The following is a 23582-nucleotide window of genomic DNA, read 5'->3' as shown; positions in this document are numbered from 1 at the left end:
CATATATGATTGTAGCTATATGCTGACTGTCGTAGTTAAATGGAAAAAAAGGGGAGATCATGAATGACTATAAATTAAAATGCTTCATTTATAAAACCATTATAGATTTTTATTTCACATTTCTCCCTTGAATATACAACTAGTTAAAAAAGAAAATGAATATTATGCATAGACTAACAGTTTCAAAATTCCTTCAGGAAACATCTTGAAAATCTTTTAATCCCATCTTCATTTTAAACTATCAAATGACGAAGGGGGTGTGATTTCAGACGTTAACAAACACTTATATGTTACATTCTCATATGGCGCTTCTAAGATGGAACATGGCTCTCAATCCAACCAGCCCATTGGACGGGTCCTTTTGTCTCCCAGAATGCACTGTTTTCAACAAACAATCCACCACAAGTGAGTCCTTGTTACACCGTTGTCGGTGAAACCAGCACACGGGTGCCATGACGACGAACGCCGCGTCATCATCATTTCTTCTTGTTCTTCCTCGGTCCTTCCGGTCTCGGGGGCGCGGCCTCTTTGGACCACTCGCTCTGCAGCTGTCGGAGCAGGTCGGGGGTCAGCAGCCCGTCCTTCACCAGGCGGCTGGCCAGGGAGCTGTTCTGTCCCACCCCTAACCGGGGAGCCCTGTTGGAGGCGCCCCTGCCTCTAGGTGGCGCCGCGCCGCCGCGCCCCAGCGCCTCGGCGCCGGCGGCCGGGTCCGTGGCTCGGATGAGCCGGGTGATGTTGCGCACGCCCTGCTGGATGGTGTCGTCCAGCACGTGCTGGATCTCCCGCACCGCCGCCGTGTCCGGGAACATGTCCATGAAGCGGTAGCTGCGGGCGAGTGAGGAGTGCGGAGTCAGTTCTTGTGAACTACGAGAGCCTGGCGAGTTGCTTCCATGATTTCTACATTTCCAAATTAGTGACAGAAACGTTATTAAGCAAGGCCAACTCTCATTCATTCAGGCATGAATTTTAAATAAGTGCACGCCCTGCCACTCGTAATGCATTTGTAAAACGCATTTGTCAATTGATGGAATGGTTATCGTCACAACCCAAATTTGGAATAAATCTAATAAATTACAGATAAATGATATGTAAATAATTCATGAACTACTGTTCTGAACCTCAAATTCTGAAAGCAGGATTTGGAGTAGTAATATAGGCTACTTTTTGGTGGAACCCATTTGAACTAAATATTTATGACCCCACCAATGTTGACCTGAAGTTGGCGCCACTGGATATAGGTCCAGTACATTATGTCATGTGACCACAGATACAGGTCTAGGACATTGTGTCATGTGACCACAGGTACAGGTCTAGGACATTGTGTCATGTGACCACAGGTACAGGTCCAGGACATTGTGTCATGTGACCACAGGTATAGGTCCGGGACATTGTGTCATGTGACCACAGGTATAGGTCCGGGACATTGTGTCATGTGACCACAGGTGTAGGTCCGGGACATTGTGTCATGTGACCACAGGTACAGGTCCGGGACATTGTGTCATGTGACCACAGGTACAGGTCCGGGACATTGTGTCATGTGACCACAGGTACAGGTCCGGGACATTGTTTCAGGTGACCACAGATACAGGTCCGGGACATTGTGTCAGGTGACCACAGGTCCGGGACATTGTGTCATGTGACCACAGGTACAGGTCCGGGACATTGTGTCAGGTGACCACAGGTATAGGTCCGGGACATTGTGTCAGGTGACCACAGGTATAGGTTCGGGACATTGTGTCAAGCGGAATTGTACCTCAACCAGAGATACAGGTCTAGGACGTCGTGTGCCGCCTCCAGGTGGACCAGGTCTTTGATGTTTTTCGGCGCTGGGAGGGGCCAGTTGATGTGACGACAGACCCAGTCAAACGTCAGCGGCTCATCTCGACTGAACTGGCGAGCAAACTACGGAGAAAAAAAAGGAACACACCGCCGAAATTATAACCCAGATGAATAATAAGGGTGTTCACAACAGTCAATTCAAGTGTGGTCCAACAGATGGAAAGGTAATGTTATTATGTATATACACATAATACAAAGGCAGAGGCAAACCATTAGAATCACTTTTATTCAACTGTGCAAATAATAACAAATGAAGCTATTTTAAAAGTTAGACAGTATACTGTTCTGTAGTATACTTTCTGGCAGTAAAATGTTATAAACTACAGAGGCAAGCTTTTTATTGTCAAATCTCAAAGGTTACCTTTGAGGCAATAAGGCAATTAAGGATTGTTTAAGAGACTGGACAAATAAACTGATGTAGCAAGTTTTTTTATAGAGCTCTTTATCACAACTGCAATCTCAAAGAGCATCAAACAGCAATATCAAATACGATTAGGATTGTGAAATTAAACCTGTAATATAATAGCCAACCAATAACATTTTAAGATTCAATGTTGAGGTGAACCAGGCCTACCAGTTGGAATATCTTTCATCACCATCAATAAACTTTGTTATGGGAGGGGCAGGCCCATGTGGTTGGATGGATGAGCTAATAATATAAACACTGAGATGCGGTCCCCTGACAGCTGATTCAAACCCAAGATGTGAGAGGCTATAGCATAGATCTAGATTATAGAAGGTCCAGTCACATGCCAACTAAGTAACACTAACATACTAACAGTATCTGCTGCTTATAACTCTCTGGGCGGAAGGTATGAGCACCCAACGTTGAGTGTTGGGGGGGCACTAAATGACATATATTTAGGGGATACCACACTACGCGTCTTGTGCATTATAACGCCTACAGCTGTAAACGAGCTCTCTCTATCCAAGCTCTCCCTGTTAAATAACTGAATTAAACTAAGTAAAAAAAATAACCCTAGCAGTGTTAACACCCTGCTCTTCCAACGAAAATCCCCCCCTCACCTTCAGGAACGAGGTGCAGACGAAGGGCTGCTTCTTGTTGATGGGTGCGGTACAGAAGACGTAGCGGGACCGCAGGTTGAGCGGGATGTGCTGAATCATGTCAGCCAGGAACTTAAAGTCGTCGATGTTGCAGACGAAATACATCCCATCCACCCGCGACAGACTGACAAATATGTCCTGGAAAACCGAAGGGAGGGGGAGGAACTCAGTTAAAGATTGAAATGCGATTATTCTGATCAAAATCATCCTCATCATCAGCACTCATTTTAAGGCGGACAAAATGGTGTACAGAATGTCAGTAGAAAACGAAGTAGGGGCTTATAATAGTATGCTAAAGCTCAAATATAGGTCACAATTAAACTACGGTAGCAAAATACACACAAATTCAACAGACGAGAGAGAGCATCACAATGACGCCAACCTGCAGCTCTACATATTGGGGTCCCGGTGAGCCTCATGATGGTAGGACGATGGACTTACTATGAGGTTGGACAACGTGGCGTCAGGTAGATGATAGGCAAACATCTCTATCTGCTCAGCGGTGGGATGAAGACCAGCAGTCTGAGAACGACAGCAAGAGAAACAGATTGTAAGAGTGGTCCAAGGTCTTCTTTTGTAAAATACAATACAGAAACAGGCAGTAGGAGCCATTGCTGGCAATGAACTTGGTGTGTTCAAAGCTCTCCTAAACAACGCAGATAGGGAAGAAAAACAAGTACATTTTAAAAGTATAAAGTATTACCGAAATAAATTACATACGTTTAAAAATAAAAGTTTTTAGAAAAAAAGATATAAATAATATAGTCTAATTAAAAGCTATAAATATATGAATGTATAGTGCAGTAGATCATTAAAGTTTTGGCCTCATGTCAGAGTTAAGAGATGTGTGTGTGTGTGTGTGTGTGTGTGTGTGTGTGTGTGTGTGTGTGTGTATGTGTGTGTTCACCTGGATAGGCTCCACAGTGCGGCTGAGGATATCCTTGAGGACGACCAGGTCATCCCGGTGCATGGTGGTCACCTCTCCCTCCGTGAACTTAGAGGAGAACCTGGGGCACAGCCCAATAACAGAGCATGAAAATACAGACAAGCGTAATACGTATGAGCATTACGGTTTTTGGGCTGAAGGTGTCAGACCTTCCCGCGCGGCCGGCGATCTGCAGCGCCTGGGACGTGCTGATGGTTTCCATCTGCTTCTCCCCCTTTTCGTTGACGTTTGGCTTCACCAGGCTGTTAAAGATGATGCGCCTTATACTCCTGGATGGAGGAGGAGGAGGAGGAGGAGGAGAGGGAAGAGTAAAAGCATGTTATTTATACCATTTTGTCTTTTAGGAGACATGCATATTCATTTCTATTTTAAGCAACATTGAATTCTGATTAAGGGTTATTACATTACATTTACATTTCATTACATTTATGGCATTCAGCAGATGCTTTAATCCAAAGCGACTTACAATAAGTACAGTTGTCAAGTACAAAAATATATCGCTGTCTGTACAGTAAGGATGTTCATAGAACCAAGTGCAAAGCACTAACAATCGATAGGTTAACCCATTCCCCGTGTACAACAAAGATAGCTAGGATAAGATGCTACATAACTAAGTGACGGCTAATTGACAGTCTGACAAAGTTGGACTTTTCCAGCTAAAGCAGTAGGGTACGGGGTGTATAACGACATGGAAGTAGCACAGCACGTCTTGTCAACACCCTTACAGGTTGAGGCCCATGCCGATGGCGTCCGTGGCTACTAGGATCTTGCAGGGGTCATCGGGGTCGTTGAACTTCTTGGCCTGGGACAGCTTGGTACCTGACGAACAAACAACACCCCACTCAAACACGAGTCTCAAGAAAGCTGAAGCCAGCGGCATTTTCACACCCGCAGATAATTCCATGAAAATAGTATTTGACATAAACTTTTGACCATCACTGCAAAAAGGGCTTCACCACTAAGAAATATTTAGTGGTGTACCATCAACACACTCTCTCACTCTGCCACACATGCACAACGTAGCCAGTTTTTAACACTTAAGTATACCAGTATAATACTTAGTGAACACTAAAGAATACCATTACAGCATTTAGTGTACGTTTAAGCATACTAGTACAGTATTAAGTTAACACTTAACCCATTCAGACCGGATCACGCATCTGTGCGTGTTTACCTTTAATGGTAAACACGCATTGATGCGCAATCCGGTCTTAACCCATTTGTACCGGCTGCTGCGCGGAGCAACGTTGTATCTAGTAGATACAATGTTGCGCCGCACAGCAGCTGGTACAAATGGGTTAAGCATACCATTAAATAATTTCGTTAACAATCAGGCATACCAGTACAGTGTTGAGTTAAGTACACTAGAAAAGTATTGAAATACAGTAACAGTAGAGGACTCATGGGACTCACCTGGTGGCAGGCTCCCGTAGATGACCGCGCACTCCAGGCCCCTGACTTCGATCTGTCTGCTGATGGAGTAGATGTCGTTCTTACTGAAGCAGACGATGCAGTCCCCCGGTCGCAGGTTGTCCAGAGACTCCAGCGCATTGTCCGAGATGGAGAACGGGGTCAAGCGCTTGTACGTGTGGACCTGGGAAGGTGGGGTAAAGCATAGACAAACAACGAAGAGCATGGGAGATTAAGAGTGTGCGAGTGGGAGAGACACAGCGAGACGATGTATTATCTCTGGCCATGGAGAATCACGTGTGACATTGCCGACGCATTTCAATTGTCATTAAACAAGGGGATGGTTTGATTTGTGTGTATGTTTCTCTCTCCCGGTCCGTCTCACAATGAACTTTAACTATGTTTCCGAGCCTTACCTCCATCTCCTCTCCTGTGGTGTACATCAGCTCTCTGACAAAGTCGATAGCAGCCGGTTCCCCACAGACGTGGATCTCCTCTGCACAAAGACCTACACAAAGAAAACAAGAAGCCTGGTTCTTTAACCAACAGTCGTTTCCACGAACACAGGGTAACATGAAAATACCAAACGCTGAACTGATACAACAGAGATCTCAGACATTTTAAACGGTTCATATTCAGTCGGACTCCGTGACACACATCTGCAGCCACCTGGTGTCATGATACTTAGCATAGTGCAGGGCTCCAGACTGCGACTAAATGGTCGCATTTTTGTATGCGATATTGCGACCAAAATTTGAGAGTTTGCATAATGTGTGAATTTTTTTCACACATTAAACGTGGAAGGGGCGCATCAAGGAATCCGGAATCTGTAGCAGGTGGATGAGTGTGAGAAGGATAGGGAATGGCAACTGTTAGTGGCTAATGTGTGGAGGGGGATATTATCAAGCGTGCGTAAACGTCTTTGAGAAGGAGAAAGATTTCACAACCTGCTACGTGCGTTTGAACAATGAGCAAGCAAACTATTGACTCGTTCTTCCGACCTGCGGCTAGTGTGCCAGTGCCGGTCAGAATCCTGCACGGGTCTTATTTTTCAAACCCGCACCCGCCCGTACCTGCAATACTTAGAACCGCATCCGACCCGTGTTCTGACAGTAGCGCGAATCACATTCCGCACCCGACCCGACCCGCTATAAATTGATATCGACGCCCGACCCGCACCCGAAGGAAAATTAGACACATTCGATGGAACGCCGGTGTACATTCTGTACAGCATTTCGCCCGCCTTAAAATGAGTGCTGATGATGAATCTGGTGTTTGGCGTGCGGCTTTAGGTTGCTGTGCAAAACAAGCACATCATCCACTGTTTACGGTTTTAGTGGACTCCTCCGCTCCTGAATAACATATCCAGCACCGGAGTGGTCTAAAGAAATCGCAGGCTACCGACCCACACCCGACACAGTACATTATTTTTCACCCGCTTCATCCAAAGTACCCGCGGGTACCCGAACCCGTACAGGGTTCTGCTTCTGGTGCCATAAAGGGCTTTTCACACGGGAGGCGTTTGTCGCGCCTGCTAAGGTAGTCTCAATGGAGAGGCGAGCGGGCAGAGAGGGGGCGCAGCGTCAAGCGGCACGACAAGCGGGCCACACCCGTGAAACTGTCGCTTCCGTGCTCGTCGAACGCATGTGCGCACACGTGGAAACCGTTGGGATGGATGAGAATCACAATAAAATGTGACACTAAATTTGAAGCTGCATATTTAAATTTCAGCATCTATTATCAAGATATGCATTAGTAATACAGTGAAAATGAGTTGAAACGTGAATACTTAGTTGGCATGTTGATTTACGGTGTGTGCCCCTAAAATTTCTGGTTGCGCCTCTAAAATTTTCAGTTAGGGGCCACAGTGCTCCTAGTGAACAAAGTTAGTCCGGAGCCCTGTAGTGTGTTTCTCAGAGACAGACAGACGGACAGACAGACAGACAGAAATGGGGAGAATGTGTTACTCACCCAGCAGTGCTCTGGTCCAGGCCCAGCCTCTGGAAGTGTCTCTGATCATTTGGATTTCATCGATCACAGCCACCTCGTCTACCAATACATGTAAAACACATCTACAGTAAAGATATTGGACCAAATTATATTAACAATATTAACATAGCTGACCATGACGTTTCACTGTAATGAAGGACCATTTGTTATGCTTCACACTTGACATTGAAACACTTTGATGATAGAATGTGTGTGTGTGTGTGTGTGTGTGTGTGCAAGCATGGTGCATACATGGCGTGTTGACGCTACACATCTCGATGGTGCAGGCCACATGGCCGGCAGGTCTGCCCTCTGGGTCCATGAAGGTTCTGTCCTCTCCCGTTACCAGGTCACACATCACACCCTGGGAACACACAACACGGAGACCAACTTAATACAGGACCAACTCCATGCAATGCATTTCGGCATTTTACAGGGATATAGGGATTTCATAAACATGTCACAAAGGAGCAGGTAGAGGTGGGCCATCACGCTCAAGGATGCCCGATAGATAGGTAATGGACATCGGGATAGAAACTAGTCCCTTTCGGCTGGGATTTGGACACCCAAACCACAAGACAACCCTGTCCTAGATGTTATGATAATGACAATGATGAATAAATCAAACAAACGGGAGGCTCCTACCCACCATGTCGTTGGTCTTCTCAAAAATCTCGTGGGCCAGGAGTTTCAGCGGACCACAGTAAACTCCCGACTTGGCAGTGAGGTAACGCTGGATGGCCTGGTACGTTTTCCCACTGTTGGTCGGCCCAGCGTGGAAGATCACCTTTCTCTGTATAGCCCGAGCCTCTGGGTACCTGGCACACACAAACACACATCATAACACAGTTGTTATTACTTGTCAAAAGACAACACATCACAAACCGTACCAAAAATGTAATGAGTGGGTGATAGTTTTGGTGTACCCGTACAGACACTTGCCGCTTAAACCAAAAGACTGTACACTGTATAAATACAGCAAACTCCTTAAACGTGTGTGCATCCCCTTTAAGTGCATTGCGTATCTGAATATATGGCTGTTTTGAGCACCACAGCGTCTGAGAGGATATCCGGTGCACATACCAGTTGGCAGGGACCCGGAGGTCAGAGATCTTCCTCAGGTCGTCCATACAGTCCAACATAGGGAAGATCTGCTTGGCATGAAGCATGAAGTATGGGAAGATGTCGTCTATATGACCTGGGGAGCCAGTCAGTACAGGGCACTTCTTCATGATGGCAACAACACGTAATAAACCAAAGGCTTTGAATAATGCATTGATGCCAATGAGAAGGAATAAAGTGTGGAGATAGACTGACCCGCTCCACAGCAGATGTCATTCAGGATGATGTGCAGGGCGGCCCCAAGGGCATTCATTTCCAAAACATACTTCCTAAAACTGATGAACGCCTGGTGAAACAATCGTGCTGGCGTTTACGCACACACGCACACACGCACACACACACACACACACACACACACACACACACACACACTTAATTAATGCTATGAAACATTGTGCATATAAAGTAGCATATACAGTTGAACCACGGATATTTAGATGGACGTTGTCTGGAGCACAATGTTTATAATCCAAATCTTACCATCTAGGCCCTGGTCAGCTGCCAGCTTCTGCATCTCTTTCCTCTTATAGAATCGGTTTAGTACTTTGAGAAGCTCGCCTGCAGAGATTCACATAGTATAGGATTTGTATCACAAAACAACTGCAGGAATTTGCTTTACGTGAAAGGGGCAGCAAACTATAACATGGATCAACAATTCAAAAAAAAAGCAACTCACTCTTATCCAGTGGTTGTGTCAACTCTGCTCCAACACTTCCATCGACAGAGCCATCTGCCTTGAAAGCGAGAGGGACAAAAAGCGAGGTATCGGGCGTTGTGGAAGAAGAACTGTTTGAAGAGATACCTCGAATGCAGCTCAGGGAGGTGGGTGAGTGCTGGTTTGACCTCAGCGTAGAACCATAACAGATCCGACTGTCAGGCAAGGCACCAGTGCTACTCAGAGTCAATGCACTCATTCGTCGTCGCAGCCGAAATATATGCATACAGCGATTGACTGACATGATGAGACTCTTCGGTGAATCACCCAAATATATATTGAATCTTGTTTTTATTGACTCATTGTGTTTTTTAGATCGTCATTGTCCATAAGGTTCTTGAACTACGGATAGATACCGTTCATATAATCCATCCAGCCATGGTTCGTACGGTACATAACATCACCTTCCCAGTGTATGACAACGTGCGACACGCGCACACTTTTTGAGATATCAAAATATTTGCCGGACTATAAATTATGGAGTAGTCATTATTATGATAAATTGAAAGTAGTATTCTAATTAAACCAAATAGAATAACAGATTTAGTATGTATAATTAGTTATTCATGTTTATGTTGATCTGCTAACTAATATAATGTGGCCCTGTTTTAGAAGAGGCACCTTTGAGGAAGCACAAAAGCAAGCGAATAAACTGAAAGGACCCCCGGCATTATTTTTTTTATTTTTTGAAAAACTTTATTTAAAAGGACAGACCCACATAACATAGGCTACCGTTTTTTGAACTCTGGCGTCCTCTGTCGCTTAAACATGGAAAGCCAAGTTGATCTTGGTTTACAAACTTGAAGTATGGTTTAATCTCTAGACTATCGATAATATGTCTAAAGGAGGTCACTAACAGTCAGACCGAGGTCCGGGTCCGGCGCAGCCTCTCTAGTCTTTACGGTAGTGGTTTAGCGGGGGTAGGAAACGCACAGAAAGTAAATAATATAATATAAATATAAGAAATTCTTCGTTGAGGAGGATATGTCTGATTATTGGCAGAGGTGATTTTACACCAATGAGGAACTATTTATGAATGAAGACATTGATTTTAGCTAATACATTACTTAAAATGCTGCAGTGTCCCTTGACACTGTGATTACATTTTTAAATTTGAAATGCTGGTAAAAGCACCAATTAAATATAACAGAATATGCATAACTGATCAATATAGACATCCAACAAATGAATCAAAACATTTTACATTTTTTTTTATTCAAAAGCACACTTTTAAGAGTTATTTCTCACAATAAACCACTTAATTAATAAACACATTTAAATAACAGAATCTCAAATAAGACTCAAAAATATTCAGTATAAATCTGCTTTATTCAACTGATTAATTAGCTCTATATCTTGACTGGGGTATATGTATATATATACAAATATTAGCCATCCATACACTTGGGCGTGCTGACAGCTTTTATTAACATGCAATGTGTAATGTGATTGGGACAGGGCTATTTTGATGTTTTGTGTTCATTATGCTTCTTAACATTTCAAATGAGCTTAAATGCCTTTACAGTGCTCAGAAGGCTTTGTGTGGAAGCAACTGTTGCACAGCAAACAATGAACAATCATGACATACAAAGCAGGTGGAAGGCTCTCAACCCTCAAACCTCATACAAGCACATGACATGAGAAATGTGAACAGATTGCTGCTTTAAAAAAAAAAAAAGCATTGATGCAGGAGTTGGACATGAAGGATATTATGTAATGATTCTACAAGGACAACAATTATTAAATATTACCAGACATGGCAATACAACGTTTCTAAGGAAGTGCTGTTATTCCATACATCAGAGGGTTTTTTGTGTTTTGAGTGCTGTTTTGCTATGGGCTCCCCTGCTTCTTTTGCTAATCCAAACCATTGGAGGGGAAAGTGCAAAAGTGCAGGGGAAGGCAAGATTCACCGAACACATCACTGTGTGTGTGTGTGTGTGTGTGTGTGTGTGTGTGTGTGTGTGTGTGTGTGTGTGTGTGTGTGTGTGTGTGTGTGTGTGTGTGTGTGTGTGTGTTTAACCGCTGGTCAAAGCATCACAGTGAAATATGGCTGGATCAAAATAATGACAGTATTGTTTTAAGTGCACCCCTTGCATGACCAACATTAGCCACATAAGACAACCGTGGAAAAAAGAAAAAAAGATTTGGGTCAATTCAATCCCATGTTGTTTTTATTGTACTTGCTTGCCCACTCTCTTATAACTGCCAATCCGCATGGCTTTCCTGTCCTTGCTTTATAGTTTGGACATGTTTAATGAAGCAATCATGTGCAATCATGGCTGCTAAAGTGACAAAAAACCCGGATCTCCGGTGGACTCAAGTGTTTCAGCGTTTACCTCAAGTCTAAATCCCCGGAACCAATTACACGGTGCACTTAAAAAGGAGGGCTCCCCGGGCTTTCTTCCAGAATTCCAAATGAAATATTAGTAGCTCTCTTTTCATTCACTGTAATGACATTATATATTTACAGTATACAACAGATCACACATAACTCAAAAAAAGGACACTTCTGCAATGCGCTACTTTGAATTTCTGCAGAAGACCACAAAGAAGAGAAGTATGAGGGCCGGCTAGCCTTACTGTCCACACGTCTGTGGCCTCCAGCGGGCTGCAGACAGCAGAGCACATTCTGATCTGTGAGCTACGGTGATAGAAAGAAAGGCTGTGCGGTTGCCAAAGCAATGAACTGGGCTAAGGACGATTAAAACAGTTTTTATGAGAACTGGAAACCCAACTATGCCTCTAACTGAGTCTACTTAGGTTTATTTTTGTCGCTTGACCCAAACTAGTTGATACCAAAAACAGTAGTTCCGACTTTTTTTTTACAAGATGTTGATGAGTAAATAAAGGATGGGCTGAGAATGATTGTTGTGCAATAATATGAAATAGGTAGATTTTCGTACAGTGCGACCTGTGTATTGAGTGCAGACTGAGCCAATGTCCTATATGCAGGCTGTATCTTTCCATCCTCTCCATTCTGCCTTTTGTTCTGCATATACCTGGCTGGGATTTTATGGCTTGCATTGTGCATGTACATTTCTGTGCGAGTGCGTGTCTGCATGCGTGTAACTGTCTGAAATGCCAAGAACAAATATGCTATCTCCCATTGCCTTCACGCTGCTCCAGTTAAATAGATTGAAACCTTCTGCCCAACCCAGCACCCACACCATGTCTTTATTTGCACGAAGCAGAGCTAAATCGTATGCTTGTGTGTCCTGATTCATGACAAACCTCTCTGTGTGCATTTTTATGCATAACTCACATCAAGCCTTCTGGTGTTGAGCTATTGAGGTGTGGGTGTGTATGTATGTGTGAGTGTGTATAATTATGTGTACAAATGTTTTTTCAGTCAGAGAGAGAAAGGGGGGGAAGGGGGGAAGGGAGGGGCAGTGGTCACCCATCTGGCCGTCAAGCAGGGCCTGGTTTGATGGCGTGTGTGTCTGAGGATTGTCCGTCTGGTGCAGCAAGCCTCACATCTCAGGCTGCTCGGCAGTCACAGGCTGCGGCCGGGGCTCTGGCGACTCGTAGCGCTGGTGGAAGTTTCTCTTCCTCATCTTCTCGGGTGCTTTCCGCCACAAAACAATCTCCTAAAAAACACACACGCACGCATGCACGCACACAAGCGTCAGTGTTGTACAACGGAACATTTGTTTGAAGCCTGAGGTGGAGTGTGGGTGCGTGTGCGCTACCTGTTGCTTGAAGTATCTCCTGTCCTCTTCGTCCACCAGCACTAGGTTGAGGAAATAACGAACGGAGAACTTCTTGTTGACGTCCCTCATGGTGGCCGTCAGGTCGTATGCTATTGGAGGACAGAAATTTTAAAGATAGGGTAGAAAAGGGTAGAACGGTGGAGGAACAAGCGAGAGGAAGCTACATTTAGAAAGTATCCAGAATAACCAGAATAAACCACGTCCCTTCCTTCAGGCCTTACTCCAAAGCCAAAAGCCTTACTTCCCCCAAAACATATTTCTGGATTGCTAGCCTTAGCGATAGGTCTGCCTAGCCTTGTAGAAGACTCCAGTCATGCACAAGGCCACAGGCCAAAATAAGGGCAGATAGCCAGTTAGGTAGGAGTAAAGACAGGCAATCCAATCATTTCATTCCAACCCTTCAATGGTTTGATTCTTTTTTTTTTTCAAGAGCATTTGATTTATCGATTACTGTCGGGACTTGGAGAATTTCCACAAATAACAAAAATATGCTTGTTAAATGAATTGCCTAGCCTAGCTTTAATACTAGGGCTGGGCAAGTTAACGCGTTAATTATGCAATCTTATTTTAGATAGTTTAATACAAATTGACGCAGGTCCTTTTTTTTCTATTTTGGAAGGTTTTGCCCACAGAATGTCAACATTCATATCAGAAACCATTTTTGTTCTTAGTTCTACTTGCTTTACATTAAATTACACTTGCAGTAAGTGACTGCCTGACTACAATCACAGTAAGTGACAGCCTGTTTACAATTACTTAATCTGTGGTGTTCCGTCAGTTTCATATTCAACCCACACTGAGTGAGTCAAGATCTCTTGGTCTAGTTTTTGCTTACTAAGCAAAAAAGCTAAAAATTAAGTACAGTACTTAGTATTTGGTTTTAATGATAATGTGTCATTCCATTTGATGATCTCATTTAACTTCAATTGGAGTGGATTTTTAATCTTATTTTAAAAGTGTGATTAATCGTGAGTTAACTCACCAATACTATGCGATTAAAACTTTTAATCTTTGCCCAGCCCTATTTAATACCATTACGAATAAAGAGTACATTTAAGAATCAAGGGAAAAAAATCAAAGAGAAATAAGAGTTCACCTGCTAAAAATAGTCTGATAGGGATGGATTCTCCTTTAACGGGCGCCCCGTCCATGATCTCATACTTTGCAACCGTCTCTGTTTCTGTGGTAGTACTAGGACCTACAGGGACAAAACACAATGAGATGACTTGAGTCGAGTAAGGGCCTCGTTGCAAAACAGGTGACCACCTAGATCCATTTAGGAACAGCAGCATGTAATAGCTTAGCAGTTTTGAAATACTGCAGTGTACAGTCAGTTACTACGTCACATATTATGAGGTTGGAATAGAGTTAAAGAACATGATGGAGTGAAGAAACATGATGAAGTAACCGATTTAGCATTTCATTCACTCACTAAATAAGGTGTAAATATTAAATAACCTTGTAATGTTGTAACATTGCACTTCTGGGTTGACTAACTTCACTAAATCCCATTTAGATTGATCTACTCACATTATACACTATTTTATGAGCCTAATGATTTTGAAGTGGCCTTAAACTAAACGCCAAGCTTACCTATACCAGTCATCTCCCTCCTAATGAGCTGTAACTCCATGTGTTGAATCTTGATCCGCACAAGCAGGAAATAAATTTTGCCCACGATGACATCTTTGAGGTGGTACCTGGAGGGACAGACAGACAGAACCATCTGGTGATGCTGCGGCCGGGGGCGTCGGAAGTCATGCTTTACGTTTCAACATGCAGGGCGCTGGGTCTTACTTGGACTTGTTGTACTCAAACTCGATATGCAGACAGTCTTCGATGCCCACCTCCATCTTGATGGAGTTGTTCACGTCCGGGTAGGAGGCTAGTTGGTGGACGATCAACTCGTACTCCTTCACCAGGTCAGACAGGCGACGGACTATTGTCACACGGAGGAAATACCTGCAGCAGTGGGAAGACGGAGGCCAAATCCCAGACTGATGACCTCACGGCTCAGGAAGACTCCTTCTCTTATATGAGGAACAGGTCAGTGATTTGCATTGCTCCAGTATGGTCCAGGCTCGTGAACTGTTATTTCACTGTCTTTCAGAATAATATGGTTGTTTACGTTAAAAAAAAAACTCTGAAGGTCCACCTCTTCTGAGAACACATCACTATCTGGGTAATTTGTTTTTTTCAGCTCTTATTGGGAATTGATACCATCTCTGAACCTCTGAGAATCTACTATATTATACAATACTTACTTATTCCCAAGTGTGGATACTCCACACTCCATCAAGTTGTTGTGCAGCACTAGACATTTTCTAGCAGCTACTCAAATGTGGCTTGTTTTCTTTGAGTTAAGCCTTGTGAGCCACTTTGGACCCAGGGTGTGGTACCTGAGGCGGACGTTAGTTCCAGTGTAGGACTCGTAGGGCTTCTCCACCTGCATGAACTCAAAGTCATAGCTCCGGTTCTGGGCGAGCTCTCCGGGCAAGGCCAGCTCCTTCACCAGGTCCACAAACTCATGGGTGTTGCTCTTATCAGAGAACAGCTCTGCAAGCAAAGTGCTAGAGCTGATCACATTGAATTTACTCCATCGGGAGCAAAAAAAAGGTGACGTTATAATGGTGATGGTATAATAGTTTTGGTATTGTTGCGACGGTGACTCTACCCAAGCAGGGTCACTGCCACTCATCACCAGCACCTGCTCCCATAATCCATTTAGCCATTGACGAAACCCACACAGCAGAGTAGTCATGCAGACTTTTCACTATTCCCATTGTTGTTCCATGTGATTGCAGTCATTACTCAAACATTTAGAGGCAAGGCAGAGTTGCAACAAAAAACAGAGGATTTACCCAGATGCAGAGCCAAGGGCTGAATTGACTCAACTCACCAATCTGTCCCACGAATTCAATGCGGATGCCTTGATGCTCCAGTCTCTTCCCCCCCTGCTTAACGTTCAGGTTTACCTGAAGCCGGAAACACACATTGGCTGGGGCACTAATTCTTAATTTAAAATTAACATCATATAGGGACACGGTGAGTCAAGCCCAACCAGAAATGCTTCTCATTCGGAGGCATGCAGGCTTTTGGCTAGAATAATAAGACACATGAAAATAAGATACGAGCATCAATCTTTTAACAGTTTGACCCATTTAAAAAGGAACTGTACACTTCACCGCAAAGCAGGACACAGAAGTATCTTCCGACGGTTTGAAAGAACATGTCAGAGACAATATGCCAGACTATCATCCGGATGGAAAGGGCCCTGCTTACCTTCCCAGAGACCGATTCCCCATCGTAAAACATGTAATGTTTCTCCACTTTGCCATCTTCTGTCTTCAGTTCAGCTGTCTTTCTGTTCTCTGCATCATTTAGCAGCACATCGATCTCGCAGACAGCCCCAAACAACCCCCCGAGGAAACTCTAGGAACAGAGCAGAACCGAGCACGCCACGCCATTCAAAAGCAGGTTCTTGTTTGACTCAAGCCTAGATAGTCCAGACGGATTTACAGGGAAAGACTATTTTCTCACAGTGTTATCTGATGTTATCTATTATCAGTGTGTACCATATGCCATTTGTGTTGAACCAAACCCAAGTTGCATTTCAGTGTTGCATTCCAAGATGGGCTTCAGTAGCAAACACTGAGGAAATGTGAGTCAGTTGGGAATTTGGTGCACCAAAATGATAACTCAAGCCAAAGCAGACTAGCTAGATATAATATTAATATGACGACCAAACTAAATTGTTTTACATTACATGGATTGGTATACTTTTATAAGGAACAAGTGTAATTCCCAAGTTTTGGCTGTGCTTGTCGCTACCAAGTAAACACCGACCTGTGATAATCGGGTGTCCTATAACTCAAATGTCAGCACTACTAAGTACACGACTACCAGCGACAACGGAGAATACGACATGATATACAACATTCATATATTTTCATACACACAAATGAATCGTGAACACTCCTCAGGAAGCAGCCCTGATCCCGGACTGTCATCTAAAGGACAGTGACATGTGAAAGCTAACGCCTTATGCAGATCCTAACCAGCGATCCAGTTAACAACCATACACCAACGATCTTGCGTCTTGCATCCAAAGCGTCCATAACCAAACCATCTTAAATGGCTTAGATCCCTCACATCATCGGTATATATTTCCACTGCTCTTTTCTGATATGTTCTTCCCAACAGCAGCGCTGGTTGTCCCCGGTGGCCTCTCTGCTTATCATCCCCGGCTAGATGTGTGTGTGGACTACAAGTGTGTAATGTGCACTAGCAGAGATAAATAGAAACCCGTATCGACGTCCTTTCAAACCTAATAAGCTCCCAGGTTTATTCGACCACATTTTGGCCAAATGTGTTTTTCTCCAAACTCACCATTTCGGCTCTGGGGACAGGTGAAGCTAACAGCTAGCCTCTCTCTCGGTGTAGCCGACCACTGTGTTGCTATCTGGACCGAGGAGCCCTGCTGGCTGTCATGTGATCCCTGTCATATGAATCACAGGACGCAGTCTGCTGCTGAAACAAATAAGGACTAACAGGAATTGTGGATGCTTCCAAGCAAAACTTAATACTTATGTGTATTTTTTATTTTTATTACTGAATGGAAAATTAAGTTAAGGGTGTGTATTGTTTTCTGTCAGTTGTTAATGGAAGCGGGGGAGGGCAATGGGATTAATAGACGGTCCAAAATGAAACACTTCACATAGGTGTATGTATTCCTATGTAGCCTTGGGTTCGTAAAATACAATATTTGTCTTATTCTTATAATAGAACAATTTGCATTAACGAGTAGTGACACACATTCTTTTTTCTCTTGGAAGTATCACTTGGGAATCCATTGACAAATGCGTTAGTCAAAGACTTTAAGTAACAAGGCGCGTAATACATCTCTCAGTTGGACACTATGACCTCTGAATAGTAGGCAATTCAATTCAAAGGCTGAATATGACACTTTATCATAGGCCTGGTTATCATTATGGTTGCATTCCATAAAGTAAAACAGAAAGGACAACATGTAACAATGAAAACAATTTTATTGAATTTTCCTTATATTCTGCGGCTCAATAACTATAGGCTACGTGTTTTATTGGCAGTAGTATTAAAAAAAAACTGGCAATGATTTGAAGTATAAAAATACGAAAATGGGATTTTCAAGGGTCTATACGAGAAAAGCACATGTCATTTACTTGATAAGGTGTTATGAAACAGTTTATCAGAAAAATCTTAAAAGTTTTCTACAAAACATACGAATCGTGTTTACAGACACATTAAACCATTTATATTTCAGAATAATAGTTTATGACAGCTCTTGTCACCAGGCACAAATTTAAAAATCCAACAAAGCAATAATTGCTTTGTTAAAGTGAAGAACATTTATTCTGAGAGATTTCCTCTAGGTTTACAGACAATTTTAGAGAATATTTGGCCCTTAATGAGATATTGTGGATCAAGAATGAGATGTGTTCTAACTATATGCTCTACATCTCTCTTTACGTAGTTCATGAATGCCATCAGTAACCACAAGAACCACAAAATGGACACAAGCTAATCCGGGCCTGGGAATGACAGTGACAAACTACTAGCATGGGAACCAGACAAATCTCGCCAGCTCATGTTTTATTTGCTCTACAGATAATTGCAGTTTCAAAATCGTCTGGCATTGCCAGGCTAACAAAGGTCTGACCTCAAATCTGCTAAACCCTTAATAACACATGATTGGCCTATGAGGCAGGCTACAGGCTGCAGGCTACAGGCTTTCTCACAATGTGTAAGAAAAAAGGATGGAGGAGAGGATTGTACAGAGAAAGTTTCACAACATGGAAACAACGCCGCAATACAGACATTTGGTCGAAAGAAAGCGAAAGCAACAGAAAGTTAAAATAATATATTATATTTCCTTAAATAAAAGGTGACTATAGGTAACTACCAAAATAAATGAATTAGACTAATTGCATTTGAAATACAGTCTGTTTGTCTTTATCTCTCAATTTCTAATTTCTCAGGGATTTACTTTTATTATGGCAATTGCCTTAACATAGTTTTCATTTAACTTTCAGATTTTTTTAATTGTTCTTTAAATTGTTTCCCTTTAATTGTGTGTGTGTGTGTGTGTGTGTGTGTGTCTGTGTGTGTGTGTTCGGTGTGTGTATGTGTGTGTGTCTGTGTGTGTGTGTGTTTTTGTGTGTCTACAGATCCAGCAGATGATCTTCTCTCAGCTCTTCTTCTGCTGGTCGGTAATCAGCCTCAACACCCCACTCTACATGCAGAAATAGATAAAAAAAATACCAAAAGTTATAAGTCCCACATTTAAGTCATAATGTTTTACATTTGAACTAGCTCGTAGCTTAAAATAACCTGGAAATAGCTGTAGTCAATGCTAGTCAATCGATAGTGATTTCTATAATGTTATCAATAAAATCGCATCCTATAACTGATATATTGTACAAATGAAAATTGTTCTCCAGCACGTACCTCTCTCTTTATTCACAATAATCGTACTCTCTCAAACTCCCAGACCCTTTAACCCACGTTACCCTGCCAGCCGAGCTACGCTAGTTCCCATCACAAAGTTGCACAACCACTGTTTGGACTGAGCACTCTTATTAAGCTTTTCTTATTCTTAAAGTCTCCCGCATACTTACAACTACTAAAGGCCTCAATAGAAAGGACTGTGCACAAACACATCATTGTTTATGTGTAAAGACAATACAATATATAAAATATGAACTATGTTAAAATGTATCAAGCAATTCTCTGCGTGTCTTCAAAAACAATCTACTGTACCTAATTGGGTAAAATCTCCAGAGCCATCTGCCATGGGTGATTCAATTGCAGATCCCTCAAAACCTGTGGAGCCCTCAAAAACTCCTGAACCATCTTCTGTCAAGAATGAAATCGACTCCACCTTTGGCTGTTTCCTCTCTGTCACGGGCCCGTCCTCCACCGGCTGTGCACCTCTGGAATCATAATGGAGGAAAGGCTTGGTACGCAGGGTGAAATAATACACACAGAGACAATGCCATTTGCCCTCCAATGCTACAATACAGAGGTTTGGCTTTTATTGCTGTTATGGTCATAAATATCATCCTCATCATCATCATTGTATGGTCCTGCCCTGCCCATCACCAAAGCATGGACACTACTAGATCTGGTTCGGAGTTGGCCCCTGGGAGCTACTCTGTGGCAACCCCCCGCTCCTAGATTGAATAGGTTTAATGAATTTCCCCATGGGATCAATAAGTATATGTATCATCACAGACAGCCGCACAGAGGGGCAAAAAGTCAGCAACAACCCCTCATATCCATCAGACATTCAGGGCAGTAGGGTACACATCGCAATATACTTCTCCTGAAAAAGTTGCATAATTCAACATGCATCATCTCACTTTCTCAACCTGTAAACCAAGCTCTGGGGAAGCGTAGCGGTTAGGTTGATTGAATCCCAGCAGAAAGGTTCTGCGTTTGAACGACAATGTCCAAATTGTAAGGGGTGTAGCTCCCTTTAGATTCCAAGACGATAAGTCTGAGGCATAATGTTACTCTGATTTGGATGAGGAGCACCTTTTCCAAAACATTCCACAACTATTTTCAACCAAAGCAAAAATGTCAATAAAAAAAAACTTCTGTGTATTTGTCCTTCACTAATGAAAAACGTCGGATTAATGTTTTATATGGTATTTATTCTTCCCTTGGACAGACTTTATGTCATTATGCCTGAGAACCCAGCCGCACCGCTGCATAGTAAACTGCTGGCCCTGAACAATGGAAGGGGCAGGGAGGGAATCAGCCATCACAGCCAATTTCCTATCAACACTTCCGGTTGGCTTCCTGTTAAAGTAGTGCAAAGGGCATGAATCCAGAGGTGCTACTGGATCCAGGCCCTTTGCACTGAAGGGCAAGATATTGGCACCAAATCAATTTTGAATGTTTCAGATCGTATTGTCATCGTGTTTCCTTTCATTATTGCTGTATGCTTTTTTTTCTTTATCTGTCGACAGACACTGTTGCAAACAGGATGATTGCTCAACATATCGCTTCCTCTATGGTTGTACACTTGAACACTATTAACACACGCCCACAGCCTACAAGTGGCCAACGAACAGATACTGTTTAACGCAACTGCTCCCACCACTTTTAACAGGCAAAAGGGTTATGGTGTTCAACTCCTAGCCGAAAGGTTCTGGATCAAAAAACCCAATGTAGCAGGTGTCTTTGAGCAAGATGTCAAAGTCTCTTTCCGCTCCTTGAAGACATGTCGGAATTCACTTATATGTAACCACATGTAACCATACTTACATGTACGGTGTGGCAGAAGCTGGCAGTTTGTCAGGTAGGTCTGCACTGAGCTTCATCTCTGGGCCTTGGTGGGTCATGCAGTTGGAGTTGTTTCCAAATGGGTGACATTTCACAAACTTGTACCTGGCCTTGGAAGGGGCGCCTGATGAAGACGAGGAGGAGTTATTTTTTTATTTTTACTCAACAGTGAAACACGGAAACGCTTCAATCAAAAGAACAGTAATCAAGCCTATAACGTGTAAATAACCATCCTAAAATGGATGTGAGTAAAACCATGATTTCAACTTTGGTTTCATACACTTTGCACCATGACTAATTAGCTGAATTATGAGAAAAACAAAAAAGAGGTGCCGCTAGAGCTGGAATGCAACCACAGCATAATGTTTTGTTGAATAACCCCATTAAAATGCAGTTCTCCGGATTCCTGACCTCAAACCCACAAACCCCTGTAGGTCTATCATCTTAAAGATCTTTAATCTTTTTGTCTAGAATGTAGGCCAAACGTTTATAACACTGAATGCACCGCCAGAAAGGCCCCTAAATCTGCCGTCAGAGGAAGAATTCTGACGTCATTTCAACTACCTCATTTCTGATCAAGTTCACATAGTAGGATATGGCTTTATATATTAATTGACATTAGGCATAAATGTTGGCATAATTACGTTCCATGACTAAAACTGGGTTTGTTTTCTTATTATTGAAGGGTCATCATCAGAGAACTCTTGCATTATAATATCGAACAAACATAAGCAGAATGGATTGATATCAAGTCCTATCTCGAATCACGTGAAGGGGGATACCATTTCAATTTTACCAGGGCCAATACGAAATTAAAATGGCCTAACGCTGTTACCATTTATGTATTAATTTATTTGATCTTCAACAGGATTTGAATTCCTTATACAGGTGGCCTGAAAGAAGAAGATTGAATCAGACGTTGAGATTGTGATTACAATCGGGATCACCGCCCCTTCAAAATCGTTTACCGTAAATCCAACCCTTTTTTAAAACATTTTAATACAGGCCTTCAAAGTACTCGAAAAGTACATTTAAAATTTTTTAATACAGGCCTTCAAAGTACTCGAAAAGTACATCGAAAATTTATAGGAAGTGATGAGAAATATTTTTTAGTAGGCCTACTCGGTTTCACAACGAGTCTAAGGACAAACCATTATAAACGCGTGAATGAAATCAAAAGAAGTTTTCAGTATATTCTTGTTCGCACGCTATCTCATCCCTTAAAGATAGCTTTACGAATTGTCCAGATGGTTGCCCACACAACTTCAAGTAGGCCTAAAGGCAACACAACGGGAAATAAACATTCAGAACTTACCCGTTCCGCTATTTATGGCAAAACATATGACAGCCAGTGACAAAAATATCTTCATCTTTAACGTGGAAAATATATATATTTTTTAAAAAGACCTGCAAACAAAACTATAAAACAAACTGAGAAATGCGAATAAAAGTGTGTCTTAATTGAGGTTGCTTCCCGTTCTGTTCTGTTATGCGTGGTGAAATGGTTCTGCACATCTGATCTTCCTCTATAAAGCTCAGCCCTCCTGTGCGTCATTGTTTCCTGGGGACGTCTTTAGTAGAAGTGCTTCAATCTTAGAAGTGGAAACTTTTACACCCTCTCTTGCCTATTTGCTATCAGCCATCACGGACAGACCCAAAATAAGATTCGGAAACAGTGGCAGAGAAAGATGGGGACGGAGACCACAAGATGAAGATGCGTGCTCAGCTCATCCATGGCTGTATTATAATAACTTTAACATGTTTTCAGCAGAAGTGCCACGCACAATAACAGAATGCTAACTATTATTTATTGGCAAAGAAGTTTAAACAAGTTGAGACATATGAAATATGTTACGGTCTCCCAAGCAGATGTAATCTGATATTCACTTTACTGCTGATGATTCATCGGAGGTTTTACACAGATCATGTTTTCAGGCAGTTCAGAGCTAGCACGGTCAAATAGGAACATGTAGTGCTTCAAAAGAGAGCATATTGGCTGAATTATTCTGTGTATGAAACTCGTGCCATATTTGGACTGTCAACTGATCACCTGAGAGTGAAAATGAAGAAGAAACCAAAACAGAGAGCCTGTTTAAAGGACAGAGGCCTGAAAATTAATGGCAGGAGTTTTGTCTCTATACAACGCAATATTATAATATAATTTTGTGTGTGTTTGTGTGTGTGTGTGTGTCTGTGTGTGTGTGTGTGCGTGCGTGCGTGTGTGTGTTGGTGTGTGTGTGTGTGTGTGAAGATGTTCACGTGTGAGATACATCAGGAAGTGGTCATAACGTATGAGTATAATCTTCCCACAGGAAATAGACCTGCCTAATTTTCAACACATGACAATTTGGTTCAGCCACTGCATGGGTCTTGCAGCCCAGACAGAGTTCATGTGGCAAGTGAAAAAGAGTGAAAAACACATGAATTATGTCCAACACACAGAAGTGCGGCTGCA

The 23582-nt window shown here is 42.7% G+C and overlaps 3 protein-coding genes across 4 annotated transcripts; all 3 read right to left on the bottom strand.

Moving 5' to 3' along the window:
* Positions 1-185: 185 nt before the first annotated feature.
* On the bottom strand, positions 186-9423 carry supv3l1 (SUV3-like helicase). Of its 2 annotated transcripts, none has more exons than XM_079736345.1 (16): positions 9048-9423; positions 8852-8929; positions 8567-8674; positions 8333-8447; positions 7899-8067; positions 7502-7613; positions 7232-7309; positions 5677-5768; positions 5264-5444; positions 4576-4669; positions 4000-4119; positions 3812-3911; positions 3346-3426; positions 2866-3042; positions 1754-1902; positions 186-825 (listed from the first exon to the last, which is right to left on the bottom strand). In XM_079736345.1, the coding sequence occupies exons 1-16, from the start codon at positions 9328-9330 to the stop codon at positions 477-479; spliced, it is 2286 nt and encodes a 761-aa protein (XP_079592471.1). In that variant the 5' UTR covers positions 9331-9423; the 3' UTR covers positions 186-476. The 2 variants fall into 2 exon arrangements, with proteins under 2 accessions (XP_079592471.1, XP_079592472.1); XM_079736346.1 differs by having other exon boundaries at positions 8333-8438.
* An 891-nt stretch (positions 9424-10314) lies between these two features.
* vps26a (VPS26, retromer complex component A) lies at positions 10315-17276 on the bottom strand. Its single transcript, XM_079737185.1, has 9 exons — positions 17189-17276; positions 16082-16231; positions 15699-15774; positions 15199-15355; positions 14597-14761; positions 14393-14499; positions 13896-13997; positions 12779-12888; positions 10315-12676 (listed from the first exon to the last, which is right to left on the bottom strand). Exons 1-9 carry the CDS (start codon positions 17189-17191, stop codon positions 12560-12562), a joined length of 987 nt encoding a protein of 328 aa, XP_079593311.1. The 5' UTR covers positions 17192-17276; the 3' UTR covers positions 10315-12559.
* A 553-nt stretch (positions 17277-17829) lies between these two features.
* srgn (serglycin) lies at positions 17830-22645 on the bottom strand. The gene is made up of 4 exons (XM_079736622.1): positions 22443-22645; positions 21110-21251; positions 19598-19770; positions 17830-19070 (listed from the first exon to the last, which is right to left on the bottom strand). Exons 1-4 carry the CDS (start codon positions 22495-22497, stop codon positions 19000-19002), a joined length of 441 nt encoding a protein of 146 aa, XP_079592748.1. The 5' UTR covers positions 22498-22645; the 3' UTR covers positions 17830-18999.
* Between the last annotated feature and the right edge of the window lie 937 nt (positions 22646-23582).

Source organism: Pollachius pollachius, assembly GCF_949987615.1.
Source record: "Pollachius pollachius genome assembly, chromosome: 5".
In the NCBI taxonomy this organism is placed as follows: domain Eukaryota; kingdom Metazoa; phylum Chordata; class Actinopteri; order Gadiformes; family Gadidae; genus Pollachius; species Pollachius pollachius.
Note: the sequence above shows the minus strand (reverse complement) of the source record. Positions and strands in the feature narration are given on the sequence as shown.